The 15861-nt window shown below is 44.3% G+C and overlaps 1 protein-coding gene across 3 annotated transcripts in view; it reads left to right on the plus strand.

Annotated features, from left to right (window-relative positions):
• Positions 1 to 13823, plus strand: part of AP3D1 (adaptor related protein complex 3 subunit delta 1) — a 46251-nt gene extending 32428 nt beyond the window's left edge. For all 3 annotated transcript variants that reach the window (XM_075077697.1, XM_075077699.1, XM_075077698.1), the window contains 14 exons: positions 164 to 239; positions 1065 to 1264; positions 1949 to 2022; positions 4396 to 4600; positions 5342 to 5404; positions 6037 to 6135; positions 6658 to 6807; positions 6942 to 6989; positions 7370 to 7559; positions 8664 to 8752; positions 9771 to 9856; positions 10300 to 10421; positions 11186 to 11265; positions 11646 to 13823. In XM_075077697.1, the coding sequence (XP_074933798.1) occupies positions 164 to 239; positions 1065 to 1264; positions 1949 to 2022; positions 4396 to 4600; positions 5342 to 5404; positions 6037 to 6135; positions 6658 to 6807; positions 6942 to 6989; positions 7370 to 7559; positions 8664 to 8752; positions 9771 to 9856; positions 10300 to 10421; positions 11186 to 11265; positions 11646 to 11741 (1578 nt within the window). In that variant the 3' untranslated portion in view covers positions 11742 to 13823. The remainder of the gene's footprint in view (positions 1 to 163; positions 240 to 1064; positions 1265 to 1948; positions 2023 to 4395; positions 4601 to 5341; positions 5405 to 6036; positions 6136 to 6657; positions 6808 to 6941; positions 6990 to 7369; positions 7560 to 8663; positions 8753 to 9770; positions 9857 to 10299; positions 10422 to 11185; positions 11266 to 11645) is intronic.
• The last annotated feature ends 2038 nt before the right edge of the window (positions 13824 to 15861 follow it).

A 15861-nucleotide genomic window follows, 5' to 3' on the forward strand; every position in this document is an offset into this window, starting at 1 on the left:
AATACACTCTGCTACCACATAGGATTTAGTGCTGAGCTATTCCATTCCTATCCTTTAAAACGTTCGCTTAAAGGATTAAACTGCTTGATGTTTTGAAATGCGTCCATTTATATAGATTTGTATCTGGCAATACTTGGAATGTAACAAATATTCATTTTCCCAGCGATACCAAGACACTCCAGGTGTGGAACACATACCTGTGGTCCAGATCGACCTTTCTGTCCCCTTAAAAGTTCCAGGTAAGTGCAGCTGACCTTTAAAATTAATTACACAAATTCAGTTAAGCAAAAGTAATAATTCTTTCTTAGGAATTCCTCCTTAGGCTTTTAAGGGCAAGGAGCGGACTTTAGTTACTTAGATGTATCTCCTTAACTTACATGTATTTGGGAAGAGTATGTTGCAGTCCAAGTGCAGTTCCTCTCAAGGCAGTATTAGAAGTCATTCTGTGATTAGGTATATTGTGCAGTCAGGTCTGTGTAACATGTAAACTAACCACTGTTCTGTGTAGGTCACAGTCACCTTTGGAATGTCTTAGAGGGCTGATCAAGGTGATCAGGAGACATTAAGTGGAGTCTAATGGTAGAGACACTATTTCAGTATCTTGTTTCAAAAATCAAAAGGTAGTTGTACATCTAATGAATGGTTTGATGTAGCACTGAAAAGCTGGTGCTGAAGTGCAGTACACTGCAAGTGATGAGTTCTAAGTGCAAATATTTAAGGCTTACATAACAAAGTTTTTTCCGAAAGTGTGGGAAGTTGTCAGTGTTAGTACAGCAATGGCACCAATTCTGCTTAAAAAATCGATGTTTAGATGTTCTTCGTAATCCAGTTAATGTGGATGAGAATCAGGGAGCAGGACAGAGCTCTGTCCTGTTTCTGGAGGGACGGAGTGTGATAATAACGGTGGTGCTATTGGGGCTATATGCGAGATGACATGGAAGCATAGAGAGGTGTTGATCCTTCTAATTCTGAGAAGGTATAAGCAAGGTTCACTCCTAACATATTGTTTCAGTGATCAATGTCCATGTGGACTGTACCTGAAAGCAGTTTGGCTTCCTCTGCAGGGATGCCTATGTCTGACCAGTATGTGAAACTGGAAGAAGAGCGAAGACATAAACAAAAACTGGAGAAAGACAAGAAAAAGAAAAAACAGAAAAAGGAAAAGAGGGGTAAACATCATCGCCATAACTCTCTGCACACGGAGAGCGAGGAGGATATTGCTCCAGCTCACCATGTCGATATCATAACAGAAGAGATGCCAGAGGTCGGTGCTTTGGTTGGTGGCCTGAGTTGTGGGGTTCATCTGGGCGCTGCTTTTGAGAGGTTTTGTTTCCCCAAGAACTGCCAGCCAGTCTGTATTATTGCAGTTCAAGAGCTCTGATTTCTTCCAAAGCTGTTTAAGAAATGACTGATTGAGATGGTCCTAGGCAGTTCTTGGCAGGGGGAGAAATGATTGTCTCTTTGTGCACAAAAAAGACAAAAATTGACACTGAAGCTATTAAAAAAATCCAAAACCTCACAAAACAAACAATATGCAATTCTGCTATAAAAGTAACGCTGTCCAAATAGTCACTTCATTTGTTATGCTCTGCTGCTTCACTTTGACATTAACTTGCTGTCTAGTCAGCAGGTTTGCAGCTGATTATAATTAATTGTGCACGCTAATGATGTAATGTGTATTTGTTCCTAAAACTTCCTTTAATCAAAACCAAACAGCAGCAATTCAAATCCTGCAGTTTATGAAGAACAGTTTTCAGTTCTAAATTAATCTTGTAACTAGATGCTGCATTAAAGCGCATTGTTCATGTAACTTGCTGTGCCTAACTGCAAGCTGACCTGTTCCAGGGTTCACAATCTTTAAAAAGACTGGTTTGAGCAATGTAAAGCTTTAGTTTCGAAATTGCCTCTGGTTTGCTTCTTCAGTGGATGGTCTCTATCTCTCCTGCAGAATGCTTTGCCCAGTGATGAGGATGAGAAAGATCCCAATGATCCATATAAGGCACTTGATATAGATCTGGATAAGTAAGTGACAGTTTATGTGGATTTACTTAATTGCTGACCAGAATCCATGAGGCCAGGTCTGGGGCTAAACAGGCAAAGGCACTATCTACAGTCCACTAGGCGAAAAGACTAAGTCACTAAGCCATGTCTTGGACGTAACCTTAGATGATCATCCAGACAGGGGTTCCCACTGCAGCATAGGTGACAGAAGCTGAACTGCTGAAGTAGCAGGGGTTTGGGGAGGGGCAGGGCAATCATTCTGTGTGACTGAGTGGAATCTGAAAGCCCAGGCAGCATAGTTAGGATCAGATGTAGAGTGTTAGTCTGAGCTTTGGGGTGTACCAGTATCTTTCTGATCTAACCTGTGTTGGTGCTGAGTGTGACCTGCATTCACCTGTGCTCATCTCGGAACCACTGTACACACGGCAAGCCTGTATGCTCTGCGTTGTGATCATTTGACCAGTAACAGCCGGTCCGTAGCATCCCCATTGCCCTGTGGATATTCAGTGTGGTTCCACTGTTGAAAAATGTTGTTCTAATATAATTGACCGAACTGCGTATCATAACTTTGACCAAAGTCTGGTCCCCATCCAGCAACTGGGAGTTATTTACAGTGCTAGCACCCCAGGCTGCAGTGCAGCAGAGACTGAGTCCCTGCACACCGTGTGATAATTAGCAGTGGACTGTTAAGTATTGCACATGAAGACTTTTTTTTTTGTTGCTGTTTTACAAAATTGCCACGCTACAACAAATTGCTCGTTTATGGTCCATGGATGCCTTGTAAAGTTCTGAAGACTGCGCAGGCACACATGTGCATGTATAGTATCTCTCTCTCTGATGTTTAACTTTAAAGTCTGTGCTGTTTTCTGCAGTTGTCAAAACTGTTGGGGTTTGGCCCCTCAGTACCTTGCAAAAAAGTGATGTAGTGTTTTTAAAACGTGAAAGAACAGTTTCTGAAAAACTTCCTTTTTTTTTTTTTCATGAGCTGGTCACATTCCTCTGAGTCTGCAGGGGGTAAATGTATAAAAGCAAATTAGTTTCTGACTGTAGACCTTGTATTTGCATGACAAGCTTCAACAGCGTAGAAAACACTGAGTAGAACAGTTTCTGAATCCTGTCCTCCAGGAGGCAGCTTTAGACTTCTGTGTTGTTTCCATCCTTCACTGCCCATTTCATACGAGTCACTGTGCTCTCCTGTCACGTTTTCTCATGTGTCTGTCCTCTCTCTTTCTTTCTGTGCTTGCACTGCTATGTCTGTGTCACGCTCACATGCAGTCTGGTTTCAGGGAAGCCTTCCAGGTAAGAACATACTGCTAAGTGTCTGACCTTCTGTATCAGGTTGGTTGGTTTCAGTGGACAGCGTGCATACTTGAAGGGGGGTGAAACTATTGAAATCATTGACCCTCAAATTTGTGTGAGTCTATTTCATCATTGACTTTCAGCATCAATCCCTATTCCTGTACAGGTATATGTGAAATAGGTTTAAGACAGGATCTGTTAAGTGTTCAAACAGATGGGGGTCATCTTGCCCTTACAGTGTCTGTTTCAAAAGAAAAAATTGAGTCTGGTTCTTCATGCAATATAAGCAAAAAAATTAAGGTGAGACCATTAGAAGTCTTCCTGAACTGGTGTTTGCTGCTGAAACATGAAAATTAATGCTAAGTAAAAGCTGTAGAAATAGAAAAAGAGGCTATCGGTGAACTTGTCACTGACTTCTGGGCAGTGTTGGACAAGGATGGAGAAATCTGTGGTGCATTTTTCCCAAGTAATGGATTTGGGCTACAGTGTAAGTCTGAACTATGACTCGTGCATTTTGGAAACAGATATCTGAAATTAAACACAACTTTTTAAATGTAATGGTAGAGTACAGGTTCATAGCGTAAACTTCCAAAATAAAACTACTGGTTAAAATAACTTCCAGTTAAAGTGATCTGTTCCTCGATACAACAAAATGAACACCCTTCAAGGGCAGTTCGAGCCATGCTGTCATTCCACTGCTTGAATTTCCACGCTGTTGCAAATGCTTCCTGCTGTTTCACATCTGTGCTCTTCCTTTGAGAGTGGTTCCACAGCAATGCAGCATAACGCTATGTGTATGTATTTTTCTGTAAGTGTTACTCAGCCTGCAAGCCTGTAGTTATCACTTCTAAGAGTGATCAGGTGACAGCAAGAGCGTGGCCCTCAGTCACCTTCAAATTGTTTCTATAAGCTTCTAATCCACAAGGGCAGTGTCTGCAGTTACATAAATTACCTTCAGGTACAGAAGTATGTGCAATTTATGATTTTGGGTCCCAACTCTTTAAAAACAAAGCATACCTTGTTTTGGCTGTCCAGCAGATAATCTGAGCTGAGGGAGACTGTTTGCAGAAGGGTAACGGTATCTTTGTTTTTAAGACCATTAGCAGACAGTGAGAAGCTGCCGGTGCAGAGACATAGAAATGTTGAGACCCTGAAGTCACCAGACTCAGAAGCTCCCCTAGTAGAGAAGAAGAGCAAGAAACCCAAAAAGAAGGAAAAGAAACACAAAGAAAAAGAGAGAGAGAAAGGAAAGAAGAAAGAGAAAGAGAAAAAGGCAGTCGAGGAGGAAGAGGGAAAAAAGGTAATTCTCCAAGACTTGTGTTATTTTAGAAACTGCTGTGATGGGCCGTATTTATTGCTGTTTTTTGTTCGTTGCTTAAGAACAGTTACATTTGACAATGCAAACAGCTGAATGTTTTCAGCCTTTATTTCCTTAAATTTTTGCAACCCTAAGAGCAGGTATTTAAAGATTTCTGTTAATTAAAACAGCATTTACTTGGCCTCGTAAGTTAGCAGAATTCAGCTTACTGCAACCTATACAGCAGGTCTTCCAGATCTAATTTGGAAGCTGAGTTTACTGATGTTTTTTCTGTTCTTAAAATGGGGAACTGTCTAACAAAATATCTGGAACTCATTTTTGTTCTACATCCTGTCCCCTATACACTTCAGAATCTTTCAGTTGCAAAAGCTGACATTGACTCTTCAGAGTAATCCACAACTAGAGTATCTTCCTCGTTAACCACTCTGTGGAGGTGCAGGCTTCCTCTAAGGTGCAGCCAGCGTGCTTTGAAAGCCTGTAGATATTGTGATATGTCAGGTAACTTGCAGTTACTGTCAGCTATGCCTGGGTTTGGAGGTGTGCTCAAGGGCTGAAGTTAGGCTTCATGAACTCTTTGCTCCTAAATGTATTGCAGCATCTCTGTGTGAGTGGTCTGGAGAGATGTTTCCATGGACACTTAAGGTTTTAATTTAATTGATGGGGTGGTTTTTAAGAATGGTTTCAAACCAAATCATAATGGTTTTGTTTTCTCTTGAAATTCAGGGGGAAGACTTAGATTTCTGGCTCTCCACTGCTCCACTGCCTTCTTCCACTGCTCAGCCGCAGGTAGACATCTTACCACGTCCCAGGAAACTTTTTCTTAAGATTGCATCTTAGCTGTGACAAGAGTGCTTTGTCATGCTGCGGGAGAGAAGGGAAAGATAGGCTTCATGTCCTCAACTTATTGCTATGAAGCAGTGATATTTTATCTCCCCAGTTTGCAGACACTGTAATGGGAGGTTTCAAGCTCATTCTGCTCTGCAGATCAATGGATAGAAATACAGATGCAGCTACAGGCTTGGTGGGTTTTAATATTGGTGGGGCTTAATATTGTATTGTTAGTGTATGGCTTTATTTCCTAGTGTGAGCGAGACACCAGCAATATGAGAGAGACAGTCTGAAAGAAAGTCTCAAGAATTCTGATGGGAGATTTTAGAGGAAGAGGCAGGGAATATAAGGGGATGGATTCCTTGGAGGAAATCTTCTGTACCTTGTCCTCAGGTGATCGTATTTGCTGGGTTTCAGAGGCAGAAAATGAAAGGCTTGATACCATGATAGTGTAACGTGATTTTGGAAATACCAGTTGATGGGAGGGTGGGGGGTGTCACTGTTAAGATTTTCTTGTTTGTGTTTGTGTGGGATTCAGTTGTTTCAACTGCGTTCCCTTAGTGTCATAATCCTTCTGCTACTCTACTCAGAGTGAGCCAGAAGTGAGTGCTGCTGTTGTGGCTGAACCCCAAGAGGTAAAAAAGGAAGAAAGAGAAGAGCGAGGGGAGGAAGAGGAGGAGGAAGGAAAGGTAAGTGATTTAAGTTGCTGATACCTTTAGCCATATTCTCCTAGTGTCTTGTATTTCTCAAAAAGCACACAGGAATTACCAACAGCATCCTGTTCAGTGTAGTGGCCACCTGCAAATAGGCAGCAGTGGAAAGTTTGGTGCTTGAGGAGCTCTAAACACCTCCTAGTAAGAGGTTTGGTTGTTCCTTGAGCCAAGGGTCAGGCAGCAGTTTTAAAGCGGAGCTTCCAAACGGTTGGAGAGATTTGGCCTTCTGCTGATCCCAGGCTGCTTTGGGTTGAGGCATTGTCATCTGAGTGGGGAGCAAGGGTTTACTGGGACTCGGCACAGAATGACAATTGGGGTTTAAGGAACGGGAGCTCTGTTTCGGGTTTCTGCAGTAGTAGGAAAGTTTGTTCAGTCATCCAGAAGGCTGCATAGCACGAGAGCCTAGAGTTGGAAGATTGGTAGAGGGCTTGTGATGCAATAGCTGGAAATACAGGGTTTCTTTAAGGGTTTGTTGTAGTTTCATGTTCTTCTTGGTAGAAGTCCTCCAAGCATAAGAAGAAAAAGCACAAGAAAGAGAAAGAAGAGAAATCAAAGGATAAAAAGAAATCCAAAAAGAAGAGTTATCACAGCGAGGAGGAGGCAACAGAGTCAGTGCAGAATGGAACACTAGATGATGAACCACTACCAGTGAGTAGCTGTCCCTGGCAGCGCTTGCCTTGGGGAAATGGCAGGAGCTAAACTGTTTTGGGAGGAAGGAGAATGACAGCTCTTTGCATAGAAATTAGTTATACTGTAACTGTGATTTCTCTCTTGGTTTTCAGCCTATGTCCAGTTACCGCCTTCTTGCTGAAAATCCATACATTAAAATGGTGAGTTTCTTGGCATTCGAATCCGCATGTCTTTGTGCTCTCTAAGAAAAGAGGGGATACCCTGGGGATAGTATAGCGACTTTATGTAGACAACATTTAACTGAAGAACTGTTTAAAACCCAGGAGGCAGAAACATAGCAAAGCTCCATTTCCATTCCTTTGGATGTCCCACTTCACAAGTTTTTAAGCTGATGTTTTTCCCCACTATTTAGCAGTACTGTGGACCTGATCACCAGTGTGCTTTTCATCGTTCTATAGCTGTACCAAATACCTTCTTTTTGAAGCTTGCTTTATGCTGATGCTGTGTTAGGTTCTGGTGCTCTGCTGTTTGAAGTTTCTGAATCTTTCCTGTGACTTTATTTTTTCCCCTTCATTTGCAGACCTATGATATTCAAGGAAACCTCCAGAATGATAGTCAAGTTACTGTCTCTGTTATCTTTGAGAACAAAAGCACTAGCTTCCTTAAGAGCATGGAACTAAATGTGCTGGACTCTCTCAACACTAAAATGCTCCGACCAGAAGGATCATCAGTACATGATGGGATACCCGTGCCCTTCCAGCTACCCCCCGGTATGCGCAGCTTTGCACAGGGTTCTTGGAGTATGTCTAGTCCTGCACTGCCCTCCTGTGGAAAAAATTGTTTGGACGTCTTGCTACTTGCTGTTTTCCAGAAAGTCATGGCCCTCGCCTGGGTGTTCACTGGGCTTTCACACAGTTCACTGGAGAGGATAAGCCTTCTTTACAGTATGGCTAAAAACACAGGTGGTTCTGTACAGCAAGAGCAAAGCCTATAATATAGGGCTGGCAGTCCGAATGTCGGAGTTCCTTTTTCAGGTGACTGCAGGCTGGCACGCCTTCGAACGTGCCAGCATTGCCAGCTACAGGAATCCAGAATTCATGAGGAGTTTGCTATGAGATATAAAATGAAGCAAAGTTACAGGTTCATGAATTAGAATCCGGTCTGGATTTATTCTCAAGCTATTGTTCCAACATTTTCATGGCAGAGGCCATGTGCAGTGAAAGATTGTGATAAGTATGTGCTTATTTGGATGGGGAGCTGAGCCCTTAAGAAATATTAGACATGGAGATGAAGGATAAAGGCTTCAGACACAGCACAATAGTACAGTCAAATCACTGAACATCTTTGAATTTCACTTCCCTTGCCAGGGAGTTAATTTGAATACTGAAACAGCTCACAGAGCCTTCTGGGACTTAGTGGCTTCAGGGTGCCTTTTGATCCCCCCTGAAAAGCAGTGGGGTATCTTTTATGTTGTTGTTCTTGACCCAGGCTTGTATATTAAAAGAAAAACGGACACATTAGAATTCACATTAGTTCTGAAGAATACTTGGAAAGCTGTGTATTTTCCAGTTATACAAACAGTTTTAATATATTGATGCTGTGACATACTTTGCCCAGGCACTCACTCAATAACCTCTACCAAATGCCAGCTCTCACTGTTGCTTTTCAGAGACCCAGGAGTTAAGTGCTGTAACAATGGTAATTCACAACAGGAATTGTGCATATAACTCTCTTCCAGCCACATGGAAAACTTCAGACTTGGTTCAGAAATAGTACATAAAGCTTAGCTGCTAATGATGAGTTTATTCTAACCATTACTTAGATATGGAAACCATCTTCTGACCCAACTTCTCCTTCTTCTCTCTTCATGCTAGGAATCTCTAATGAAGCCCAGTTTGTGTTTACACTTCAGAGTATTGTTATGGCTCAGAAGTTAAAAGGAACACTGTCCTTTATAGTCAAAGTAAGTGCAGCTTTAAACTCGGTGCGTCTGCTTCCTTTGGAACTGCGTAAGGGAGCTTGACTTGGGTGGAAAGCACTGCTTTAGAGCTTTTTTTTAGGCATCATTTCATCTCTGCTGCACCAACCCATTCTGTGATGCGAGAAGTATTTTTACATGACATCTTGTGCAAAGAGTGTCCCGAATACTGCGTAAGCATGTCCTAAGTTGTCATTCCTGGCAGCGTGTGAGCAATGCAGCCTGAAACATATGCCACATTGTCAGCTAGATCACTGCAGTGGTGCATCTGCTGGGGCGAGGAGGTCAACCAACTAGCGAGAGATGCAACCCAGAGCCTGTTCCCTCTGATCTCAGTTACCCAGAGATCAGTTGGACACTGCTACTGGTACAAGGTTGGAAAAATAGTAATAAGAATTAGATAAGGTTAATAAGGATGGAATCCCAGAACAAGAGTGAGGTTAGCTGAAGGCACTGTTTAATAACTATCGACCTGTATAAGGCTATGTGGGTTTCTAATCCTTTCTAATGAAGGAGCTGCTCAAAGGAAGTAAATAGAGACAGCTGTGGCTGCTTCTGAGTCAGCTATTGTCTCTATTTTAATGGGTTTCTTAATAATAGTATACTAGTCCTATTTTCAGTACCTAAGAATCTGGGAGATATTTATTATTTTGCTTGGGAAATAGTGAACTGTAAAACCACCTCTCCAAGTCTTAGTTTAAATTCCATCTGCACAATATATTTCAGCAGAGTGCAATTGAAAACGCAGCCAGATTCCTTCCAGTTGTGTCCCTTATCTGCTCCAGGTGTATGTATCAGCTAGCTGCCCAAACCTTTTTCTCTGAGTGGCCTGATATTGTAGAGCGCTGGTCGTCCTCAGACTGATCCTTCAGGCCCAGCCAGGGTATATCAAAGGGAATTGAGCCCTGAAGTCTTCGTTGGTGCCTGTTTGGTAGGTGGGGGTGGTGCCTCCTCTTGCTTCCTCGGGGCTCCCATTCATCTCCTTTCCTTTGACCTGTTGCAGAATGATGAAGGTTCAACCCATGAAAAACTAGATTTCAAATTGCACTTCAGTTGCGCTTCATACTTGATCACGACGCCTTGCTATAGGTAAGTGCCATTTAGGGAGCACAACATTGGTGCTTTTGCCGCCCATGTGAAGCTGCGCTTTGGCTGCAGGCCATCTCTGCAAGATACGCAGCATGCTTTTGACTTCGGCTGCCTGTGATTGCTTTGGTTACAGTTCAGTTATCTTGGTTAATGTTTGACTGTTAAAATATGTCCAGCAACTTACTTCAAGTGGTTTCTGAAGGTGGAGCTATGTGCCCTGTAGGCTGGCAGAAGTCGTGTGGAAGTAGCTCTGGTTGAGGTCATAGGGTACTGCAGTGGAGTCTGGAGTATGGTTCCCGTATTTGCTGTAAACCCATTTTCCTAGAGCTTGGTAGTACTTAGACTTCTGCATCCTGAGATGTCTCAAGGTCTGCATGGGGCTAATGTGGCAGATTTCACTTGGATTTCCAGTACAAGTGTTTACTTTCCTTCCTGTTTTGCAGTGATGCTTTTGCCAAGCTCCTAGAGTCTGGAGATCTGCATATGAGTTCTGTTAAAGTAGATGGAATTAGCATTTCCTTCCAGCATCTACTGGCGAAGATCTGTTTTCATCATCATTTCTCAGGTGAGTCTTCCTTGATGCAGAACCCTCTGCAAAATTACGTACTCTAAAACTTTTGCTGTGCTTGGCGAGTGCAACGCTCCATGGCCTCAACGATGCTAGAAGCAGGTGATGCCCAGATTAAATAAATTTGGGAGAGGAGGTTGGTTTTTCTAGTTTTGTAATGCATTGGTATCCTCAAAGCATGCAATGTTCTTCAAAATGAGCTCTCCATCTGTCCCCATGGCTTTCCTCCAGTCCAGCAAGGCACGTGGCAGGTGTCATGGGAGCAGCTTGCTTACAGTTAGGGCTGTAACTGTTCTCTGGAGAGTGTATTTGATCTTCAGTGCTTCAGCCTCCCTCTTTCCCCAGTGCTCCATTTCAGTAAGGGAGAGCACGAGCTATTCAAATTTGGACTCTCTGATTAAAACACAAGTACTGGATGAAGCAAAACAAATGGCTGTTTCATCATGCTCTGGTGTATGCATTAGATGTTGCCTCACTTAAAGTGTTTCTGGGGAAGAGATCTACATTCTGGTCAGCATTTTTGCCACAAAACATTTGCAGCTTACTTAAAAGACAAATGACTAACGATATTGTGAAATACCCCAGAGAGGAGCCAGGAGGAGCCAGGCACGTACATCATCTTAACCCTGACTTCCTCCTCCTCTCACTCAGTAGAAGCTTCTCTTGCTTGAGGCCAGGCAAAGCAGTAGTTCCTCTTCACTGGAAGCAAACCTTGTATTAAAAGTTGTCCCACTAAATGAAAGCTCCTCCTTTCTTTTTAGTCGTGGAACGCGTTGATTCGTGTGCATCGATGTACAGCCGTTCTATCCAAGGCCATCATGTCTGCCTACTGGTAAAAAAGGTGAGAGCGTTGTAACACTCTGAAACAAGACCTGAGGGAAGCCAAATCTGCAGCTTTTCCTCTCTTAACAGAAAGAGGGAAATATTCCTGTCTAAATCATCCAGGGGCACCATGGGCAATTTCATTCATCTGGCCCATCTAACAGTTTTCGCTGTGCTACTGCCAAGCTTGTACCTCCCCAGGGGCTTTCTGTTGCCCAGCACGGTCCTGGTGGGTAGTAGCAGCACTGATGGCTTCCCCAAACTGACCCCTTGGCTAAGCCCGCCATGGGCCTGTGCAGGCTCCACCGGCTGTTTCCAGTCCCTGAGCATGACTGGGAATAAAATTGTCCCCACTTAGAAGAGGAGCTAATGGATTTCTTTTTTCTTTTTCTTTCCAAGGGAGAGAACTCTGTATCCATAGATGGAAAATGTAATGATTCCACCCTGCTTAGCAACTTGTTGGATGAGATGAAAGAGACATTGTCCAAGTGCTGAATATTCCTTACAAAATATTCCAACTACAAGAAACACACCTAATGTGCAAAGACGAGCAGATCCAAGTGTTAAGTTTCTCCCTCGTACGCATGTACTATCCTGGGGCACGTGCTTTTCAGTTAACTCCACCATTGTTTGCAGTTTAGACATTTTAAAGCTCTATGTTACCTTTTTATTTCAAACTTTTTACAGACTGTGGTGTTAACCCTTTCTAGCCCAAAGAGATCCTGGTGACATGACTGGAGGAGGGAGGGAGGGGTGCTATTTATTCAGCAGCTCATGATGATCCCATAACCCTTGCCAGCTGCGTGGGATGGTGGACTAAGTAGAATTTTATCAACAGTAGCTCAGAGTCTGTTGCTTGTGCTCGTTGCCAGGGAAGGTTGACTTGATCCTTAGCCATGGAATATGTTTTCAGGGCTGCTGTAGTCGGTGTATATTTCTAGCAGAGGCTGGTGCTGGACCTGAAGGCCTCTTGTTTGTTGTTTTATTTTTTTGTATATGATTTATTATTATTGTTATCTCAAGATCTATTGTGATCAGCATATAAACATCCTCCATCTCCTTGAGCTAATCCAGATGAGCCCTGTGGGAACTGGGATGTTTGAGTTTCTGTTTATAGTAGTTGCCTTGAGCCTTAACCTTCTTTTAGTGACAGCTGAAAGAGTAGAGAGTGAATGCATGAAACAGGCTGAAAGTGTTACTGTTTGGTTCTCTGCTCCTGTTGGCCACCCCCACAAATGGAGTCTATCATGCCTCTCCCTTTTGAGCAGTCTCTGCCGATGTGTTTTATGAGTCCACTTCAATTTCACATTCCTGAAAAGCTAGGGTGTAGCAAGAAACTGGAAATCCAAAGGGGTCTGTTCCTGCTTTTTTTTTATCACTTTGCTCACCAACTGAGGTTGACCACTACCAGGTTAGAGAAACGCCCACACGTGTAATCCCTTGTACTCTGAACAGCTTGCAGATCCAGCCCTCTTCCCTCTGTGCTGTGAAATCAGAGATGTCGTGCTGTCTCAGTTGTCCCCATAGCATCCTATGGCCCTGCCCTCGCTGCAGCAGGTGCCAATTTAGCAGCGCAAATGTAACTGGGTCCCTGCAGCAGAACTCTCCCTGCCTGGGTGGCAGGAGAGAGGGCTTGGGGAGGAGCTGCAGACCTGTCTCTGTAGCAGGTGACTTTGGAGAAGGAAAAAGGGAGGGTGTACAAAGTGAAGCCTGTTCTGCACTATTGAAATCTTGTGAAATTGCTGACTGGAAAGGGATGTCGCTGTGTCCTTTACAGAGATGCTTAACCGACATCCTTCTCCAAAATCTCTTGCTTTTGTTTTGGGATTTGGGATTTTTTTTTTTCCCCTCACAGTTCTTTCACTTGCTGTTCTACAACCAGCAAACCGAGAACATGCTTGAACAGTTTTGCTTTGAGGTACGGGTTGCTGTTCTCAGAAGGGTCCCCAGGGAGGAGCTGGGTTGGTCCGCACTTCTCCAGCACCACCACCACTCCAACAGCCATCAGCAGCGCCCAGGAGAGACAAACTAAAACCCTACGCAGGGAACGGGATAAAATGTGGTCTTATCCTTTGGGTGAATGTCCTGTACTTTAAGCGTGTCTTGTGCTCTTTACACTCTTCCCATGTTAGGGTATGTTTGCGAAGGCTCTGCTGTGGTTTTATTGCTAGGACCAGCTTCGTATTCTGACCTTGTGCGCTGCAGGAGTGAGTTTGCAGCGGGCTTCACTGCTGGTGAGGTGGTAGGTTTTGGTGTCGGTCAACCTCCTTTGGTTAGCCAGTTTGTGTATTAGAAACTGAACATATTAAAATTGTCTTAAAGGGTAATGTTCCTCAATTAGTGTTTTTTTTAATTCATGGATGAAAACTGTCACTTTAGCATGTAGAGTCTTCTCTTACAGAATCCTGTGCAGTGATTCTAGAATTTTGGAACTGTATGATGTGTTACATTCACAAATTTATTTGCTATCAACATTCCCTTAAAAACAATGACAGAAAAAAAGAAAACGACATACCACAAGCTGCTGTAATGATTTTGTGTCAAGATGATCCAATAAACTTTCAAAACAAAGTTAAATTTTTGGCTTTGTAAATAGTCCTTTTCTAAGACCCTTCCACTTTGTATGGACCCAACCATGGATGTACCCCAGCTCTGAACCTCTGTCTTTGGGGGAGGTAAGAAGAATCTCATGCCAAAAGCTCGGGAGGAGCTAAGAAGCAATTTCTAACAGAGCTGTGTGTGGTGGTAGGTTTTTATCAGCTGGGGCCTGGTGTGCATCAGCATGGGGAGTCCTGCCAGTCCTGTATCCCTGATGTGCATGTCTTGTACCCGCTCTGCCAGCGGCAGCGGCTCGAAGGCAAGAAGTACGTGAGCAGAAAAGGATTCTGTAGTGAGGGAGACTGGAATGATGCTGTTCTTAATCTCTTGCGTTTTAAACTGACCTGATTTTTACAGGCACAAAGGCTTTGATTCCTACATGCTTTGAATAGCCAACTGGTCAGGCTGTTGGGTTTTAACACCCCTTCGGAAAAGTAATTCACACAGCCTCAAGTTAAAGCTGCATTAACTTTTTTTTATCACACTTGCAGCTAAAATCTAAGCACTAGTGAAACTTGGCCCCTTCTGTCTCTTCCTCTTGGCCCGGCATCTACTAAAATTCATGATGGAAACATTGTAGCATTAATATGAAGATTAAAGTCCAGCACTGTTGCAACAGGAACTGAGGCAGCAGTTTTGGTGATGCTTTTGGTGGTTGCTAGTAAGAGCAGAGCCTGTGAAAATCATCTTTTATGACAGAAAATATCTGGGGCAGTGTAGTCAGGAGCTACCTGCTCTGCACTGAGAAAAACCCATGGCTTGCACTGCCTTGTTGGCCTGGTCAGTGGTAGATGAGCTCCCGCTGCGAAGGAAGGACCAGGTCAGTGTGAGACCCATATTGCAGTCCTGTATGGGCCTGCAGGGCCCGCTTCACCTGCCGCCTTGCGGGACTGCACAAATCTGATGAAACGGGGATGAAAACAACAACAAACATCCATTTCTTTGCAAGTGCATGAAAACAACCCACAAACCCAGGAAGAACTTGAGTGAACATCGGCTGTTTAATGAGCTGCAGGATGTTAACTGGACGATGCAGGAGGTTACAGTGAACCCAGCCCTGTGCCCTTCTGCTTTGAACAGTGAGACAGGCTCTTGTCCTGCTCTCTGTGCTTGCCTTGTGTCAAAATTCACTGAGCAACTGGACAGAGACAATCCGTCCTTCTCTAAGTGTATTTTTTCACACAGTATGTTATGAATAAGTGCATAAAAGAACCAGTACTCTGCACCATCGTTGCAGCGAAAGGAGATTGCCACCCCAGAGGCTGGTGGTTGCAACTGCTTCGTGCCAAGTCTTGGGCAGAGCAGCACCTCTTCCTTGGAGGTACCCGAGCATTAGCAACTGTGCTCTCTGGAGAAGCACCAATGCTGCCGGAGCAACTACTCCAGCTCCTCCCATGGGTGGCAGCCCTCCCCTGGCCTGCAGCTGTGGCCACAGCCTGCCCTTGGGAGCAGACACAGGCTCAGCTGCTCTGCAGGAGCGTCCAAACTGCTGGGAAGAGGCTGTGCTGCCCCGGGACCAGCTGGGAGCAGCAGGAGGCCCGGATCAAGGAGCTGAAGCCTTCACCCTTGGGTGCTGCCATATGCTCCCAGGGCTGGGCTGCGAGCACCGCGGGTGGAGATGGGGGTCTGGGACTGCCAGTTTGGGACAGTCTCAATTTGGAATCGAGGGCATGGAACTCCCTGTGGTACTGGCCAAGGGGTAGGAGCGTAGGAACCACACTCCGCATGCAGGACCCAAGGGAGGCGGGAGGGAGCTCTGCGGGCTGTGGGCATGGCTGGGCTTTCCACGCGCTATTTTTTTAGGCTTCCCAGGCCTTAACCACCTGCATTTGTGAAAATTTCCCTCTGAAGCAGCAGCTGGGTTTCCTGCTACTTCTCCTTTTTTATGACTTTAAACTTCAGGTATGTGCGCATCCCTCCAGCCGCTCCTGTCCCACACCCGCCCCGCACTCAAACCAGCTTAAGCCTCTGTGAACCCCGGAGTCAGAGCTGGATCTGGCCGCAAGCCTGGCCTGGC

Source organism: Phalacrocorax aristotelis, chromosome W (assembly GCF_949628215.1).
Source record: "Phalacrocorax aristotelis chromosome W, bGulAri2.1, whole genome shotgun sequence".
Classification (NCBI taxonomy): Eukaryota; Metazoa; Chordata; class Aves; order Suliformes; family Phalacrocoracidae; genus Phalacrocorax; species Phalacrocorax aristotelis.